The sequence below is a fragment of the Bufo bufo genome, chromosome 7 (assembly GCF_905171765.1).
Source record: "Bufo bufo chromosome 7, aBufBuf1.1, whole genome shotgun sequence".
Classification (NCBI taxonomy): domain Eukaryota; kingdom Metazoa; phylum Chordata; class Amphibia; order Anura; family Bufonidae; genus Bufo; species Bufo bufo.
In genome coordinates this window covers 112,238,375-112,255,300 of record NC_053395.1, presented here as the reverse complement: position 1 = coordinate 112,255,300, position 16,926 = coordinate 112,238,375, and the positions used below count along the sequence as shown (strand labels likewise).

At 41.9% G+C, this 16,926-nt stretch overlaps 1 protein-coding gene across 5 annotated transcripts in view; it reads right to left on the bottom strand.

The window, feature by feature from the left end:
* The window catches only part of PMS1 (PMS1 homolog 1, mismatch repair system component), a 581,602-nt gene that overhangs the window by 114,351 nt on the left and 450,325 nt on the right, over positions 1-16,926 (bottom strand). For 4 of the 5 annotated variants that reach the window (XM_040439910.1, XM_040439915.1, XM_040439911.1 and 1 more), the window contains one exon: positions 7,709-7,846. The exons of the other annotated variant lie outside the window; for it this stretch is intronic. In XM_040439910.1, coding sequence (XP_040295844.1) covers positions 7,709-7,846 — 138 coding nt within the window. The remainder of the gene's footprint in view (positions 1-7,708; positions 7,847-16,926) is intronic. 5 annotated transcript variants of the gene reach the window in all.

Genomic DNA, 16,926 nt, shown 5'->3' with positions numbered 1-16,926 from the left:
AATTATGACCAGAAAGGGAATCGAGAGTATCCAGTCACTCTGCTAATAACACACATTGCCCCCCCCCCCCCCACCCCCTGTGCGGTGACCCCATCCATGACCAGCTTTACAAAATTAGGCTCTTAAAAATTATTTAAATAAAAGTTTACAGAGGCCTACACCCCTAAAAAAAATAGCTGTGGATAAGTCGCTTGTCCTTTTTAAAGGTAGGCTACATTTTTGGCAATATTTGCCCAGGAAAACAGCCTTTCACAATGTATGAAACCCCAATTAATGGCATACTTGTCAGCTCTGCTTTCCTTTTCACAATCCATAAGCTAAATATTTAATATTTCTTCGATATACAGAATTTTGTATTATTTTGTTAAATATGTTAATATGACTATTTCCTGCAATATAAAGCAGTATATGTGTTTATTTGTTTTGGCGATATGGACATAGGGCCAGATTTATCATTAGCTCAAGTCAGAATAATGGAGCGAAAAAGTTGCAAATTTTTGAGCAATCGCTAAAACTGCGCACAAATTTGCGACTTTTTTCTGCTCTGCACTATGCTCGCCAGTTTTCTGAAAGTGGGCGTGTTTTCCTATGTAAATGAATCTCTAGGCAGATTTACTATTGGGACTATTTAAAAAGTCGCAAAAAAATGCGCAATTTCACTCCAGTGAGGACCATGCTTATCTTATGAGACTTTTTAATAGAACATGCGACTTTTTCGGAAAGACGTGCGACTTTTGTAAAGCTGCTTACTGACAGATAAACTGCTACCGTCAAACCACATTTATCACAGTCTTAAAGGGCCGATCATAAATCTGACTTGGCTAAAACTGACTTTAGCCATATGTGAAAGTGGAGTGAGCTGTCAGAGTAATGATAAATCTGGCCCATAGTGTTTAATTTGGACGGTACATTATACATGACCTGTTCCAAAACTAGGGGGGTACTATCTCTCCTTAGGGAGAGAGCACCTTAATCAGCGTGAGGAGACTTATAGGCCATACATGCTCCTCTGGAATTCTGGGAGGAAAGGGATGCAAAGCTTAGTTAAAGAGCTGAACATTGACTTATAGGATAGCTGCCTTACATCTGGTGGCATTTGCATTCCTTTCCTCCCTGTTCCAAAACAACACAGTTTGGGATTTCTTATAGTTTTGTTCAGGTTTTTATACAACTTTAGGGGATACACCACCCTTTACTGTCCATATAAAAGATAACATATCCTTTATGTTCAGTGTAAATAGACTAGTTTGTCCCTGATATAGGAATTTACTAGGATTAAGACATGGTCCAGTCCGTTTAAAAAAATGACATTAGATAGCACTGTAACTATTATCTGGGGTACATGCTCAGGTTTGCAATATAGTTGCTTTTTCCCTCCACTTTGAAATATATTGCCCTTCACCTCAATGCAGTATAACTTATAATTCGCGAGAACTTGAGCTTCTAGACATCCGGACCGAGCGCCATCTTGGAGTCCCCAGCGCAGAGCATCGTCGTCTCCGATGCTCTGCGCTGGGGACTCCAAGATGGTGCTCGGTCCGGATGTCTAGAAGCTCAAGTTCTCGCGAATCTCGCGAAAACTTGAGCTCCTTCTCCCTGGCTAAGAGTGGGGCGCTGCGATTGGATGCGCTCGCTGCCAGGGAGAGGATGACCACGCCCACCAGAACTAAAAGAACAACGCCTACTATAACTTTGTTGCCTCATTTGCATATGAGGCGACGAAACAAACGGGGAGCGTAGCGGGCGAACGGAGGGTTCATTTGAAAAAAAAAAGTGTCCGGACATCAGTGGCAGCAGCCCCATAAGGTCGTATAATAATTTAACACACTATTTTCTGATGAAAGGTCCTCTTTAACCACCTCCCGTCACACTAACGCCGAAAGGCGTCATCTCTGCGGCGCTCCCAGGTGACACTAACGCCGATTGGCGTCATCTCGCGTGAGCCGAGATTTCCTGTGAACGCGCGCACACAGGAGCGCGCGTTCACAGGATCGCGTAGTGCACAAATTCATCCACAGCCTGCCGGCCGCGATCATTGGCTGGCAGGCTGTGGATTTTTGAATCGACCAATGAAATGGTTATGTCAGACGCTATTTTGAAAATAGCGTCTGATATAACTGCTGCCTGGTCCTCTGGTGGTCCCTTTCGCTTGGATCGACCACCAGAGGACACAGGCAGCTCTGTAAGTAGCACCAAATCACCACACTACACATTACCCTGTCATTTATTAACCCCTTATTTAGCACCTGATCACCCATATTAGACTCCCTGATCACCCTGATCACCCCCTTGTCCACCCCCCTGTCACTGATCACCCCCCCTGTAAGGGTCCCTCATCCCTGCCAGGTAGTTAGCTACTTGCTAGGTAGTTTAGCGCCCAGCCCACCGCAGTCACTTTTTAGTCGCTGATTAGCGTCATCGCTGTCGCTAATCAGCACTAGTACTATATATTATCTGTAAGTGATCAAGACTGATCGCATTCAGATCTATATAAGTACATTAGGGTCACCTTAGGCTCTACAAAACGCAGTGTTTGACCGATCAGTGTGTACACTTGCGATCTTGTGCGCACACTTGCGTTCAGTCCGCCCCACCGCAGTGACAGAAACTTTTTTTTTATGATCACTGCAAAAACACTGTAAAATCACTGCGCCGCTATAAAGATCACTTTTGAGCTTTTTGGATCTTGATTAGCGATCGCAGCTTTACTTCGCAAGCACTCCTTTTTACTAGGTAGGTTTGCTCTTTTTCCCGGGTAGTCTCAGAGGAATACCCCCTAAATTTAGTGAACCCAAAATGTCAAACAAGGGGTATTCCGCTGAAGAGGCCTACAGGATTCTGGCCGTGATGGATGAAAGCGATGGGGACGCCTCATCCGCTGAATCCAGTGGTTCAGAATATGAACCTGTAGACAGCAGTGGCACTCTAACCGCTAGCGAAGATGACGAGGTAGAGGTCCCTGCTACGGTCAGACGTACCCGATCCCATGTCAGTGTTCTGCCTACCCCGCATGATGATCCTCATTTGCAGCAGAGTGGTGCTAGCGCTGATCTTGTTTATGGTGCGGCATACACCAGCAGCGCAGCACACCCTGGACCTTCTACCAGCACTGCCGTATTCCCTGGTGAAGTGGCGAGCACCAGAAGGTCAGTTCCAGCTGGTATGGTGGCACGTGCAGTAACTCCCCTGTCGCAGCCACCGCGTTCACAGGCCCGTAGAACCCCTAGTCTCCCAGAGGTGCTGGCAAATCCTAATTGGCAATCCCCTGATTCCGCCGCACCCGTATTGCCCCCTTTCACCGCCCAGTCTGGAGTTCGCGTGGAGACGGCTCATTTAGGATCGGCCTTTCAGTTTTTTGAGCTGTTCTTCACCGCGGATCTCTATGACCTAGTTGTGGCAGAAACCAACCGCTACGCCACACAGTTTATTACCGCCAATCCGGAAAGCTACTATGCCCAGCCTTTCCGGTGGAAACCAGTCACCGTTTCCGAGTTAAAAAATTTTTTGGGCCTTATCCTCAGCATAGGTCTAACAAAAAAAAAAGTATTGCGGTCATATTGGTCTAAAGACCCAATACATTACATGCCCATGTTCTCTGCTGCAATGTCCAGGGCACGTTTTGAGGTCATCATGTGCTTTATGCATTTTGCTGACAATAAAACCTGTCATCCAAGAGGCCACCCTGCTTATGACCGGCTCCACAAAATTCGGCCCCTCATAGACCATTTGTCATCCAGATGTGCAGATGCGTATACCCCTAATCAAAACATCTGCATAGACGAGTCCCTAGTACATTTTACCGGGCGCCTTGGCATAAAACAGTATATCCCCAGCAAGCGCGCCCGGTGTGGGGTCAAACTGTATAAGCTCTGTGAAAGGGCCACAGGCTATACATATCGTTTTAGGGTCTATGAGGGAAAAGACTCAAAACTGGAGCTGGTCGGATGTCCTGACTACCTGGTGAGCAGTGGCAAGATTGTCTGGGACTTGGTGTCACCCTTACTCCACAAGGGGTACCACTTATACGTGGACAATTTTTACTCAAGCGTGGCCCTTTTTCGGCACTTACATCTAGTCGGAATTCAATGCTGTGGACCGCGCGACCTAGTCGCCGGGGCTTCCCCCAACGGCTCGTTAGTACCCGACTTGCACGGGGGGAGAGGGCTGCCTTGTGTGACCAAGAACTGCTCGCGGTGAAGTGGAGGGACAAGAGGGACGTTTACCTTCTGTCCACCATTCACGCAGACACGACTGTCCAAATTAAACGGGCAACTGGAGTCATTGTGAAACCCCTCTCTGTCCACGACTATAACATTCACATGGGAGGGGTGGACTTCAATGACCAGATGTTGGCTCCCTATTTAGTTTCCCGACGCACCAGACGCTGGTATAAGAAGGTGTCTGTTTATTTAATTCAATTGGCGATGTATAATAGTTTTGTTCTCTACAGTAAGGCTGGGAGAACAGGATCCTTCCTAAAATTCCAGGAAGAGATCATTTCGGAAATCCTGTATCCAGGAGGGTCCGTGCCCCAAGGCCCTGATGTAGTGAGCCGGCTACATGGCAGACACTTCCCGTCTGTCTATCCTGGTACCCCAACTCAACGTTCCCCAAGAAAAAGATGTCGTGTCTGTAGCAGGGGGGGATTAAGGCGTGACACCACCTTTTTTTGTCCTGACTGTCCTGACCAGCCTGCCCTATGCATAGGGGAGTGTTTCCGCAAGTTCCACACTCAGGTACACTATTAGCATAGGGATTGCGTACACAGGACAGGCACACAGGGGTCTTAGGGCCCTTTCACACAGAGCTGCCACAAACCTCTCCTTTCACCTGGGACAAAGTGCATAATGTACTTCGCCACATCTTTGGGCGATTTGCGCTTTGCACATTGTCCCATGGGGAAGGAGAGGTTTGTCCTATAAAGGTAAAAAAAAAAAAAAAAAAATCACCGGTAAGCAAAAAAGTTATTGTTCTGTTTCAAAAGTTTATAAAAGTTAATGTTCTCTAAAGTTAATGTTAATAAATTTATGTTTTTTTTTTTTTTTACCTTCTAGGCGGACCAAGCGATCAAGCAGCTGCAGCAATGATGTGCATTCTGACAGAAGCATTGCGCTGCTGTCAGATTACACAAAAGTCGGTGTATGCGGCGCTGCAAGACGAGATTTCTCCTCTGCAGTAAAAGATACGTTTGCCGAGGCATATGAGCTGAGGAGGCGGCGGTGTTCATATGCTTTGGCAAACACTTTGTATATATAAAAAAATATAAAAAAATCCCGGCAATGATTTATTCATCCACATCGATTGATGTGAATGGAGAAATCTGGTTTGCCAGGGCATACGAGCTAAGTGGGTATGGATGTTGGGCGGATCTCCTATGTCCTGGCAGACGCCTTTCCCCTCCTTTTTTTTTTTGGCAGAGATTTTTTCATCCACATTGATCGATGCAAATGAAGAAATCTGTGCCGTTCATTTTTTCTTTCAGCCCAGAGGCTGAACGAAAAAAAAAAATCTCATTACCCGTATGCTCAATATACGGAGAATAGCAGAAACTCCTAATGCTGGCCATACATGTAATGACTGCGGAGACCCTCAAATGCCAGGGCAGTACAAACACCCCACAAATGACCCCATTTTGGAAAGAAGACACCCCAAAGTATTCGCTGAGGGGCATATTGAGTCCATGAAAGATTGAAATTTTTGTCCCAAGTTAGCGGAAAGGGAGACTTTGTGAGAAAAAACTAAAAAAATCTATTTCCGATAACTTGTGCCAAAAAAAAAAAAAATTCTATGAACTCGCCATGCCCCTCATTGAATACCTTGGGGTGTCTTCTTTCCAAAATGGGGTCACATGTGGGGTATTTATACTGCCCTGGCATTTTAGGGGCCCTAAAGCGTGCGAAGAAGTCTGGGATCCAAATGTCTAAAAATGCCCTCCTAAAAGGAATGTGGGCCCCTTTGCGCATCTAGGCTGCAAAAAAGTGTCACACATGTGGTATCGCCGTACTCAAGAGAAGTTGGGGAATGTGATTTGGGGTGTCATTTTACATATACCCATGCTGGGTGAGATAAATATCTTGGTCAAATGCCAACTTTGTATAAAAAAATGGGAAAAGTTGTCTTTTGCCAAGAAATTTCTCTCACCCAGCATGGGTATATGTAAAATGACACCCCAAAACACATTCCACAACTTCTCCTGAGTACGGCGATACCACATGTGTGACACTTTTTTGCAGCCTAGGTGGGCAAAGGGGCCCACATTCCAAAGAGCACCTTTCGGATTTCACAGGCCATTTTTTACACATTTTGATTTCAAACTACTTCGCACGCATTTGGGCCCCTAAAATGCCAGGGCAGTATAACTACCCCACAAGTGACCCCATTTTGGAAAGAAGACACCCCAAGGTATTTCATGATGGGCATAGTGAGTTCATGGAAGTTTTTATTTTTTGTCACAAGTTAGTGGAATATAAGACTTTGTAAGAAAAATTTTTTTTTTTTAAAAATTCATCATTTTCCGCTAACTTGTGACAAAAAATAAAAAGTTCTATGAACTCACTATGCCCATCAGCGAATACCTTAGGGTGTCTACTTTCCGAAATGGGGTCATTTGTGGGGTGTTTGTACTGTCTGGCCATTGTAGAATCTCAGGAAACATGACAGGTGCTCAGAAAGTCAGAGCTGCTTCAAAAAGCGGAAATTCACATTTTTGTACCATAGTTTGTAAACGCTATAACTTTTACCCAAACCATTTTTTTTTTACCCAAACAAAAAATCGTTAAATTTCGATTAATAACAAAAAAAAGTTAAAATGTCAGCAGCAATGAAATACCACCAAATGAAAGCTCTATTAGTGAGAAGAAAAGGAGGTAAAATTCATTTGGGTGGTAAGTTGCATGACCGAGCAATAAACCGTTAAAGTTGTGGAGTGCCGATTTGGAAAAAAGGGCCTGGTCACTAGGGGGGTATAAACCTGTGGTCCTTAAGTGGTTAAACAATAACCAGCAGGAGATGTGGATATTTAAAGGGAACCTGTCATGTGGATATTTGATTATAATCTAACTAATTATATACAATCATTAACTACTAAAAAGTACCTTAGATGTATTCACTTACTGGTGTGACAGATGGTTACCTCATAATATACACACAAAGATGCCGCATGCTAATGAGCTGATTTGAGTCCGGCGTGATGTCATTGAGTCCAGCGTATATTTAATTCAGAGCTATAGCCACTCCCCTGCCCACCGGCTGCTGATTCATATGGAAACAAACTGTCATTCAGCAGCAGGTGGGCGGGGAGAGTCAGGAGCTCATGAATATTCATGACTCATCATTATCAGCTGGAGCTTTTCAATACAAGATGTTGGCAGATTGACTGGGTCAATTAAAGAAAGTGACCCAGCATTGTGCTAAGAGAATCAGTCACTTATTTATGTTGCCCTTAGTTAGGACACCATAAAACTGGTGACAGGTTCCCTTTAAGACATAACTTGTACGATCATGTAATTAAAATAGAGAGTCACCCAAAAAAGTGACTGACACACACACACAAAAACATACATAAAAATATAATATCCTGAATAATTCTGTATAATGTATTAGGAATTCCAATGCTGCCGAATAGTAATATGCAGCCACTTGCTTGAAGCATTTAAATACTAAATGACTGTCTTTCTGGGAAGTGTCTGCTATAAGAATAGTTACATACCTTATTATGTAGCAACACTTGGGTTTTATCTGGTGTTACATTTACATCCACAGATGAAGCTGGGACAAGAATATTCATGAAGAAAACTGGATAGCAGTGGGAAAAATCCTTTCTTTCATTATAATACAGACGAACTATCTATATAGTTTTGGAAAAAAAAAAAAACATAAATGTAAAAATAAATTTCTTTGTTAAAGTGACCCTCTGGTTGAAGTAAAAAATAAAATAAAATCACATTAAGGGGGACAAACATAACACTTACATGATGTCCTTTTCATCTTTTAGTTGCATGTCTGCTAATTTTCTGGTTTCTCTTCTGCTATCCAAGATTGCCTCACAGCTTCTCAGACTACCTGATGGAAGCTGTCTTTGGAAGCCCAAGACTCTTTCTACTTGTCCAGCCTTCTCTTAGATTGGCCAGCACTGCTTATGTGAGCAGTGCTGGACAATCCAAGAGCTACCAGAGGCATAGTGTGCATCAGGCAGTCTGAGAAGTGGGGCAGCCATCCTGGATGTCAGAAGAGAAGACCAGGAATTGAGAGTTCATGTGAATTTCTTTTTTGAGTTGGAGCATTGCTTTAAACAAAGCCCACAAAATATAGAATTAATGTGCAGTTAGAAGGGTGTCTTCACACGTGGTGGAAACATGCACACTGCATATTTTTAGGTTCATGTTGATTTAGGTGCAGATTTTTACTGTGGATTTTGATGTGGATTTCATTGGCGGATTATGATTTCCCACTGAAATTTATGGAGAATTTGTGTACAAAATCAGGTTTTCCACAGCAGAAAACAGACTTACAGATTAAAAAAAAAAAAAGACAAACTTAGAGAGGCATTGTACTTACAGTAAACTTTTGATACGTTATAGGTCTGTATGAAAAGTTTAGGTTGGTGGGGGTCTGAGTGTTGAAACCCCCACAATCTCTAAAATGAGTGATAAGAATGATCTTAGCACAATCTCTCCTCACTGCATAAGACAGGCCCATAGACTTTCTACTGAATCCAGTTCTCTTCTTGTCCTGCAGCGAGGATTGAGAATGCGCTAAATGCAAGCTTCTCTCTGCTCGTTCTAAGCGCTCAGACCCCCACAGATCTAATCTTTTGTACACTGCCACTTTAAAACTCATAGGAAAACTATGCTGTGGGCTTTTCTGGAAATGCATTCAGTCACATGTGAAGGCATCCTTACTCAACCCATAAATCTTTTAAGCTGGATGGTAATCTTTACTCAGACATGAGAAAATATAGAGTGAAATGTAAAAGGGAGGAAACAATAACCAGAGACAAAAAAGAGAAGAAAGGTCATTAAAAAAAGCCACAAGTCACAAAATCAAAACCAGTCATGTAGAGTCCAGTTTCTCAACCTGTGGTACATGTACCCAAAGGAGTGCACTCACAGGAATGTTAAAAAGGCTGGTGTATAGAAACCTGAGTGTTAGTATATAAAACTCCTAATTCTCTCAATGTGCCTCAACTAGAGATGAGCAACGTTCTTGAAAATTCGATTCAGCTGCTTCTACAAATTAAATATTTTTAATTTTTTTTTGCTTTGTAACGAATTGTACAGTAAAAAGTGGATGCAATGACATGGAACGGCGATTGCGCCGCTCCCCATTATTGTACCCCTCAGATGCTCAGTTCAACGCTGATCATAGCATCTGACATTAATATTAAGGTCTATAATTATAAAAATAAATAAAATCATACTTGCCTCATCAATTTGATCGTGAAGAGCAAAATCTCACGAGGCGCGTGGTGACTAGGGATGAGCAAATCGACTTTGGATGAAACATCCGAAGTCGATTAGCATAAAATGGTATCAATAAAACCGTCACCTCATCCCGCAAAAAATGAGCCCCTAACTAAGACAATCGCCCAAAAAAAAAAAAAAAAACTATAGCTCTCAGAACATGGAGACACTAAAACATCATATTTTTTGTTTCAAAACTGCTATTATTGTGCTAAAGTGAAATACATAAAAAAATAATATACGGTACATATTAGGCCTCTTTCACACTTGCGTTGTCCGGATCCGGCGTGTACTCCACTTGCCGGAATTACACTCCGGATCCGGAAAAACGCAAGTGTACTGAAAGCATTTGAAGACGGAACCGTCTTCCAAATGCTTTCAGTGTTACTATGGCACCCAGGACGCTATTAAAGTCCTGGTTGCCATAGTAGGAGCGGGGAGCGGGGGAGCGGTATACTTACAGTCCGTGCGGCTCCCGGGGCGCTCCAGAATGACGTCAGAGCGCCCCATGCGCATGGATGACGTGATCACATGTGATCACATGATCCATGCGCTTGTGGCGCCCTGACGTCACTCTGGAGCGCCCGGGGAGCCGCACGGACGGTAAGTACACTGCTCCCCGCTCCCCACTACACTTTACCATGGCTGCCAGGACTTTAGCGTCCCGGCAGCCATGGTAACCACTCTGAAAAAGCTAAATGTCGGATGCGGCAATGCGCCGAAACAACGTTTAGCTTAAGGCCGGATCCGGATCAATGCCTTTCAATGGGCATTAATTCCGGATCCGGCCTTGCGGCAAGTGTTCCGGATTTTTGGCCGGAGCAAAAAGCGCAGCATGCTGCGGTATTTTCTCCGGCCAAAAAACGTTCCGTTCCGGAACTGAAGACATCCTGATGCATCCTGAACGGATTTCTCTCCATTCAGAATGCATTAGGATAATCCTGATCAGGATTCTTCCGGCATAGAGCCCCGACGACGGAACTCTATGCCGGAAGACAACAACGCAAGTGTGAAAGAGCCCTTAGGTATCGCCACGTCTGTAATAAACAGCTCTATAAAAATATTACATGACCTAACCACAAAAAAGAAGCCATTTTTATCACATTACATCACAAAAATTGCATCAGCAAGTGATCAAAAAGGCATATGCCCCCCAAAATAGTACCAATCAGACCGTCACCTCATCCCGCAAAAAAATGAGACCCTACCTAAGACAATCGGTCAAAAAAAAAAAAAGCTATGGCTCTCAGACTATGGAGACACTAAAATATGATTATTTTTTGCTTCAAAACTGCTATTGTGCTAAAGTGAAAAAAATAAAAAAAAAGTATACATATTAGGTATCGCCACGTCCGTAACAAACAGCTCTATAAATTGGTACTGTTTTGGGGGGGTACTGAACCAGTTGCATTGGCAGCCATACATGCCCACGCCATGACACTACCACCACCATGCTTCACTGATGAGGTGGTATGCTTAGGATCATGAGCAGTTCCTTTCCTTCTCCATACTCTTCTCTTCCCATCACTCTGGTACAAGTTGATCTTGGTCTCATCTGTCCATAGGATATTGTTCCAGAAGTGTGAAGGCTTTTTAGATGTCGTTTGGCAAACTGTAATCTGACCTTCCTGTTTTTGAGGCTCACCAATGGTTTACATCTTATGGTCAACCCTCTGTATTCACTCTGGTGAAGTCTTCTCTTGATTGTTGACTTTGACACATATACACCTACCTCCTGGAGAGTGTTCTTGATCTGGCCAACTGTTGTGAAGGGTGTTTTCTTCACCAGGGAAAGAATTCTTCGGTCATCCACCACAGTTGTTTTCCGTGGTCTTCTGGGTCTTTTGGTGTTGCTGACCTCACCGGTGCGTGCCTTCTTTTTAAGAATGTTCGAAACAGTTGTTTTGGCCACGCCTAATGTTTTTGCTATCTCTCTGATTGGTTTGTGTTTTCAGCCTAATGATGGCTTGCTTCGCTGATAGTGAAAGCTCTTTGGATTTCATCTTGAGACTTGACAGCAACAGATTCCAAATGCAAATAGCACACTTGAAATTAACTCTGGACCTTTTATCTGCTCATTGTAATTGGGATAATGAGGCAATAACACACACACCTGGCCATTGAACAGCTGAGAAGCCAATTGTTCCATTACTTTTGGTTTCTTAACAAGTGAGAGGCACATATGCAAACTGTTGTAATTCCTACACCGTTCACCTGATTTGGATGTAAATACCCTCACATTAAATGTAGATTGGATGGAACCGGCACTCAAACAATAGGAATTCACGTGGAACTTGAATAATATTAATATTAAAATATTTATTAAACAGTAAATAATGTATCCTATGTGCACAAGGTTAAAATTAATCTAAAAAACATATAAAAAGCATATACAATCATGTGTATCAATCAGATGTCTACAGCTGGAACACAAAAACCTGTACACTACGACACAGAGGGATGCATCCGTGTCCCCCAAATTGGGTTTGGCTGTTAGATCGCAGCCGTCTGTGGCAGAGCAAGACAGGATAAACTATATAGGTGTGTTCCGGATATAGTCAATTGCATGTAGTTTTCATACAGATTTCACATACTTAATAATGCATATCAATAAAATCTTATGCCACCTTATAGGATATAAGATATTCGGAATAAGTCCGTAGTTCACACTGTGTGTGAATTATCTGTTTGTTAGGGTCGTCTCAAAGGTCTGAGTACGCCATGTGTGGAAAAGTCAATTGTCCAGCAAGTATGTTGCTTCCGTACTTATATCGCCTGTTATTCAGCCATTCAGTACAGCTTCACTTAGATTTGTGTTGTATCTTTACTCACTGTGTCCCAAGTAGGCTCACTGGATAGATTCCGCGGAAGGGTTACTTCTCGTGGCGTTGCACGCTTCAGCCTTTCTCCGCTTGATTTGTGTCAGGTCAGGTCTTGGTTTAGATCCCGTCTCTATTCTCGCGGGAGACCTGTATCAGGTATTTCACTTTCGTGAGTCCTACAGCCAAACTTGGTCTTACGTGAGCTGGAAGTGGATGAATCTTTTCGTTCTTTAGTACATGGCCATGCACCGCTGAGATAGTTACTTCACAGGTAATACGCCCAGACGCGTTTCGAGATATCTTATCTCTTCCTCAGTGGGTAACCTGTGAATTCTGATCTCTCATCTTTTATATTCTTGACTTAATTAGCTAATTAATTCCACCTGTTCCAGAAATTCTGTGATGGGGTGGAACCTTTAGTTTTCCTTAGTCTTTTCTTTTCCATATAATCCCATCTTATTTCTACATCGGCATATTAATTTATAATGGTATCTTCCCATATATATATACACACATATAAATTATATACGCAAATATAATATAAATATTTAAAAATAATTAAAAAGTGTCCAAGGGAGATATTTCTCTATTGTGATTTAAAATCTTATCGGATATTCGCTATCTTACAATCAAGGGAGATATTTCTATTCATCACATCCTTATGTCGGCATTATCTGATTCTATTATACTCAGATTTTCAAAGAGTTTGTCCACCCATATTTTCCGATATAAATGCCCAATTCCTTGTTTTGAGGTATAGTTATTAATAATCATCTCAAGGGAGATTTCTACAAATCCCAACCCTAGAAATTATATGTTGATCACACTCTTCTCAAGAACGGATTAATTCAATGTTAGGATAATAGAAAAAGTTTTTGTTTTTTGTTGTTTTGTGTTTTTTTATTTTTTATTTTGCCAAAAAAATTTTGTCAAAAAAACTTTTTCAAAAAAGGTTTCATTATTTTTCACCCTTTTTTCTTATATGAATTATTTTCTGTGGGTGATCTTTATTCCTCCATTTCAATATTAGTTGTATCAACTTCTATCCTGTGGTTTCTTTTTACTATTGCACTGTTTTTTCGTTGCGGTTTTTTCTTAGCGTTTTTTGTTGTTGCGGTTTTTGTATTGCGGTTTTTTCTTTTTTTATATTTTGCAAGGATATAAGTAGAATGGTCTTATCTGCCTACTATTTAGTGAATTTTTTCAATCTAATTATTTAATCAGAGACTTTGTGTTTTTCCATTTCTGTATATAAATCAGTACTTTATAACAAATGTCTATTTATCCATATATACCGCTGCAAATAGATTCATAATTCTAACCATAATTAGTAGGGTTGCTTGACATGCGATTCCTCCAGTGTTGTCTACCTTTTCCAGTGCCCCTGCCAGAAACAGTACATTGGCAGAACCAAGAGACCCCTGAGAGTGAGAATCACGGAACATTTAACCTCTTAAGGACACATGACATACCGGTACGTCATGATGTCCTGGTACTTAAGGACACATGACGTACCGGTACGTCATGTGTTGTTCCGATCACTGCCGCCCGGCCGGCAGTGATCGGAACCCGGTGCCTGCTCAAATCATTGAGCAGGCACCTAGGCTAAATGCGGTTTGCTGCGATTTCTGCAGTTTCTGGTCCCCGCGATCAGAAACTTTATATGCCTAAAATAATGTTTTATTAACCCCCCCTGCACCCCCGAATGATTTTATGGTGGCGGGGGGTGCAGGGGGAGGGTTGCGGGCGGTGTGGGCAGTGCGGGAGGCGGGCGGTGCGACAGGCGGGATCGCGACCCCCCGCCCGCCTCCCCTTGTATAATCGTTGGTTTCTAGTGGGTATACCAGGGTGCCAGCACATTGCTGGCACCCTGGTATAAACGGCTGACATCTGCGATGCGATGTCAGCCGTTTAACCCTTTCCATACAGCGGTCCGTACGGACCGCTGTATGGAAAAGGTTAACAGCGCAGGGAGCTCCCTCCCTCTCCCATCGGGGGGCTGCTGTGCCTTTGCAGCCCCCCGATGGGGAGGGAGAGAGCCCCCAGACAGCCCCCCGACAGATCCCCTCCTTACCCTTCCCCGTCTGCGCAGTTCTGACCAGTACTGAGCAGACGGGGAAGGTTCCCATGGCAACAGGACGCCTCTCAGGCGTCCTGCTGTCCATGGTGCTGAACAAATCTGTGCTAGAAGGCATAGATCTGTTCAGACAAGTGTAAAATACAGTGCAGTACAATATATATTGTACTGTACTGTATTATACAGACATCAGACCCATTGGATCTTCAAGAACCAAGTGGGTCTGGGTCAAAAAAAAAGTGAATAAAAGTGAAAAAAAAGTAAAAATCAAAAAACACATTTATCACTGATTAAAAATGAAAAAAATAAAATTCCCTACACATGTTTGGTATCGCCGCGTCCGTAACGACCTGATCTATAAAACGGTTATGTTACTTTACCCGAACGGTGAACGCCATAAAAATAAAAAATAAAAAACTATGATGAAATTGAAATTTTGCCCACCTTACTTCCCAAAAAAGGTAATAAAAGTGATCAAAAAAGTCGCATGTACGCCAAAATAGTACCAATCAAACCGTCATCTCATCCCGCAAAAATCATACCCTACCCAAGATAATCGCCCAAAAACTGAAAAAACTATGGCTCTTTTTTTGTTTCAAAAATGAAATCATTGTGTAAAACTTACATAAATAAAAAAAAGTATACATATAAGGTATCGCCGCATCCGTATCGACCGGCTCTATAAAAATATCACATGATCTAACCCCTCAGATGACCACCGTAAAAAAATAATAATAAAAATGGTGTGAAAAAAGCCATTTTTTGTCATCTTATGTCACAAAAAGTGTAATAGCAAGCAATCAAAAAGTCATATGCACCCCAAAATAGATGCCAATCAAACCGTCATCTCATCCCGCAAAAAAATGAGACCCTACTTAAGATAATCGCCCAAAAACTGAAAAAACTATGGCTCTTAGACTATGGAGACACTAAAACATTTTTTTTGTTTTAAAAATGAAATCATTATGTAAAACGTACATAAATAAAAAAAATTGTATACATATTAGGTATCGCCGCGTCCGTGACAACCTGCTCTATAAAATTACCACATGATCTAACCTGTCAGATGAATGTTGTAAATAACAAAAAATAAAAACGTGCCAAAAAATCTATTTCTTGTTACCTTGCCGCACAAAAAGTGTAATATAGAGCAACCAAAAATCATATGTACCCTAAACTAGTACCAACAAAACTGCCAACCTATCCCGTAGTTTCTAAAATGGGGTCACTTTTTTTGGAGTTTCTACTCTAGGGGTGCATCAGGGGGGCTTCAAATGGGACATGGTGTAAAAGAAAACTGTCCAGCAAAATCTGCCTTCCAAAAACCGTATGGCGTTCCTTTCCTTCTGCGCCCTGCCGTGTGCCCGTACAGCTGTTTACGACCACATATGGGGTGTTTCTGTAAACTACAGAATCAGGGCCATAAATAATGAGTTTTGTTTGGCTGTTAACCCTTGCTTTGTAACTGGAAAAAAAATATTAAAATGGAAAATCTGCCAAAAAAGTGAAATTTTGAAATTGTATCTCTATTTTCCATTAAATCTTGTGCAACACCTAAAGGGTTAACAAAGTTTGTAAAATCAGTTTTGAATACCTTGAGGGGTGTAGTTTCTTAGATGGGGTCACTTTTATGGAGTTTCTACTCTAGGGGTGCATCAGGGGGGCTTCAAATGGGACATGGTGCCAAAAAAACAGTCCAGCAAAATCAGCCCTCCAAAAACCAAACGGCGCACCTTTCACTCTACGCCCCGCTGTGTGCCAGTACAGTAGTTTACGGCCACATATGGGGTGTTTCTGTAAACAGCAGAGTCAGGGCAATAAAGATACAGTCTTGTTTGGCTGTTAACCCTTGCTTTGTTAGTGGAAAAAATGGGTTAAAATTGAAAATTAGGCAAAAAAATGAAATTCGCAAATTTCATCGCCATTTGCCAATAACTCTTGTGCAACACCTAAAGGGTTAACGATGTATGTAAAATCAGTTTTGAATACCTTGAGGGGTGTAGTTTCTTAGATGGGGTCATTTTTGGGTGGTTTCTATTATGTAAGCCTCGCAAAGTGACTTGAGACCTGAACTGGTCCCTAAAAATTGAGTTTTTGTAAATTTCTGAAAAATTTCAAGATTTGCTTCTAAACTTCTAAGCCTTATAACATCCCCAAAAAATAAAATATCATTCCCAAAACAATTCAAACATGAAGTAGACATATGGGGAATGTAAAGTCATCACAATTTTTTGGGGTATTACTATGTATTACAGAAGTAGAGAAACTGAAACTTTGAAATTTGCAAATTTTTCGAAATTTTTGTTAAAATAGGTATTTTTTGGTGCAAAAAAAATAATTTTTTTGACTTCATTTTACCAGTGTCATGAAGTACAATATGTGACGAAAAAACAATCTCAGAACGGCCTGGATAAGTCAAAGCGTTTTAAAGTTATCAGCACTTAAAGGGACTCTGGTCAGATTTGCAAAAAATGGCCTGGTCCTAAGGTGTAAAAAGGCTGTGTCCTTAAGGGCTTAAATAACATCAGAAAAGGATATGAAAACCACTCTCTATCTAAACATTTTA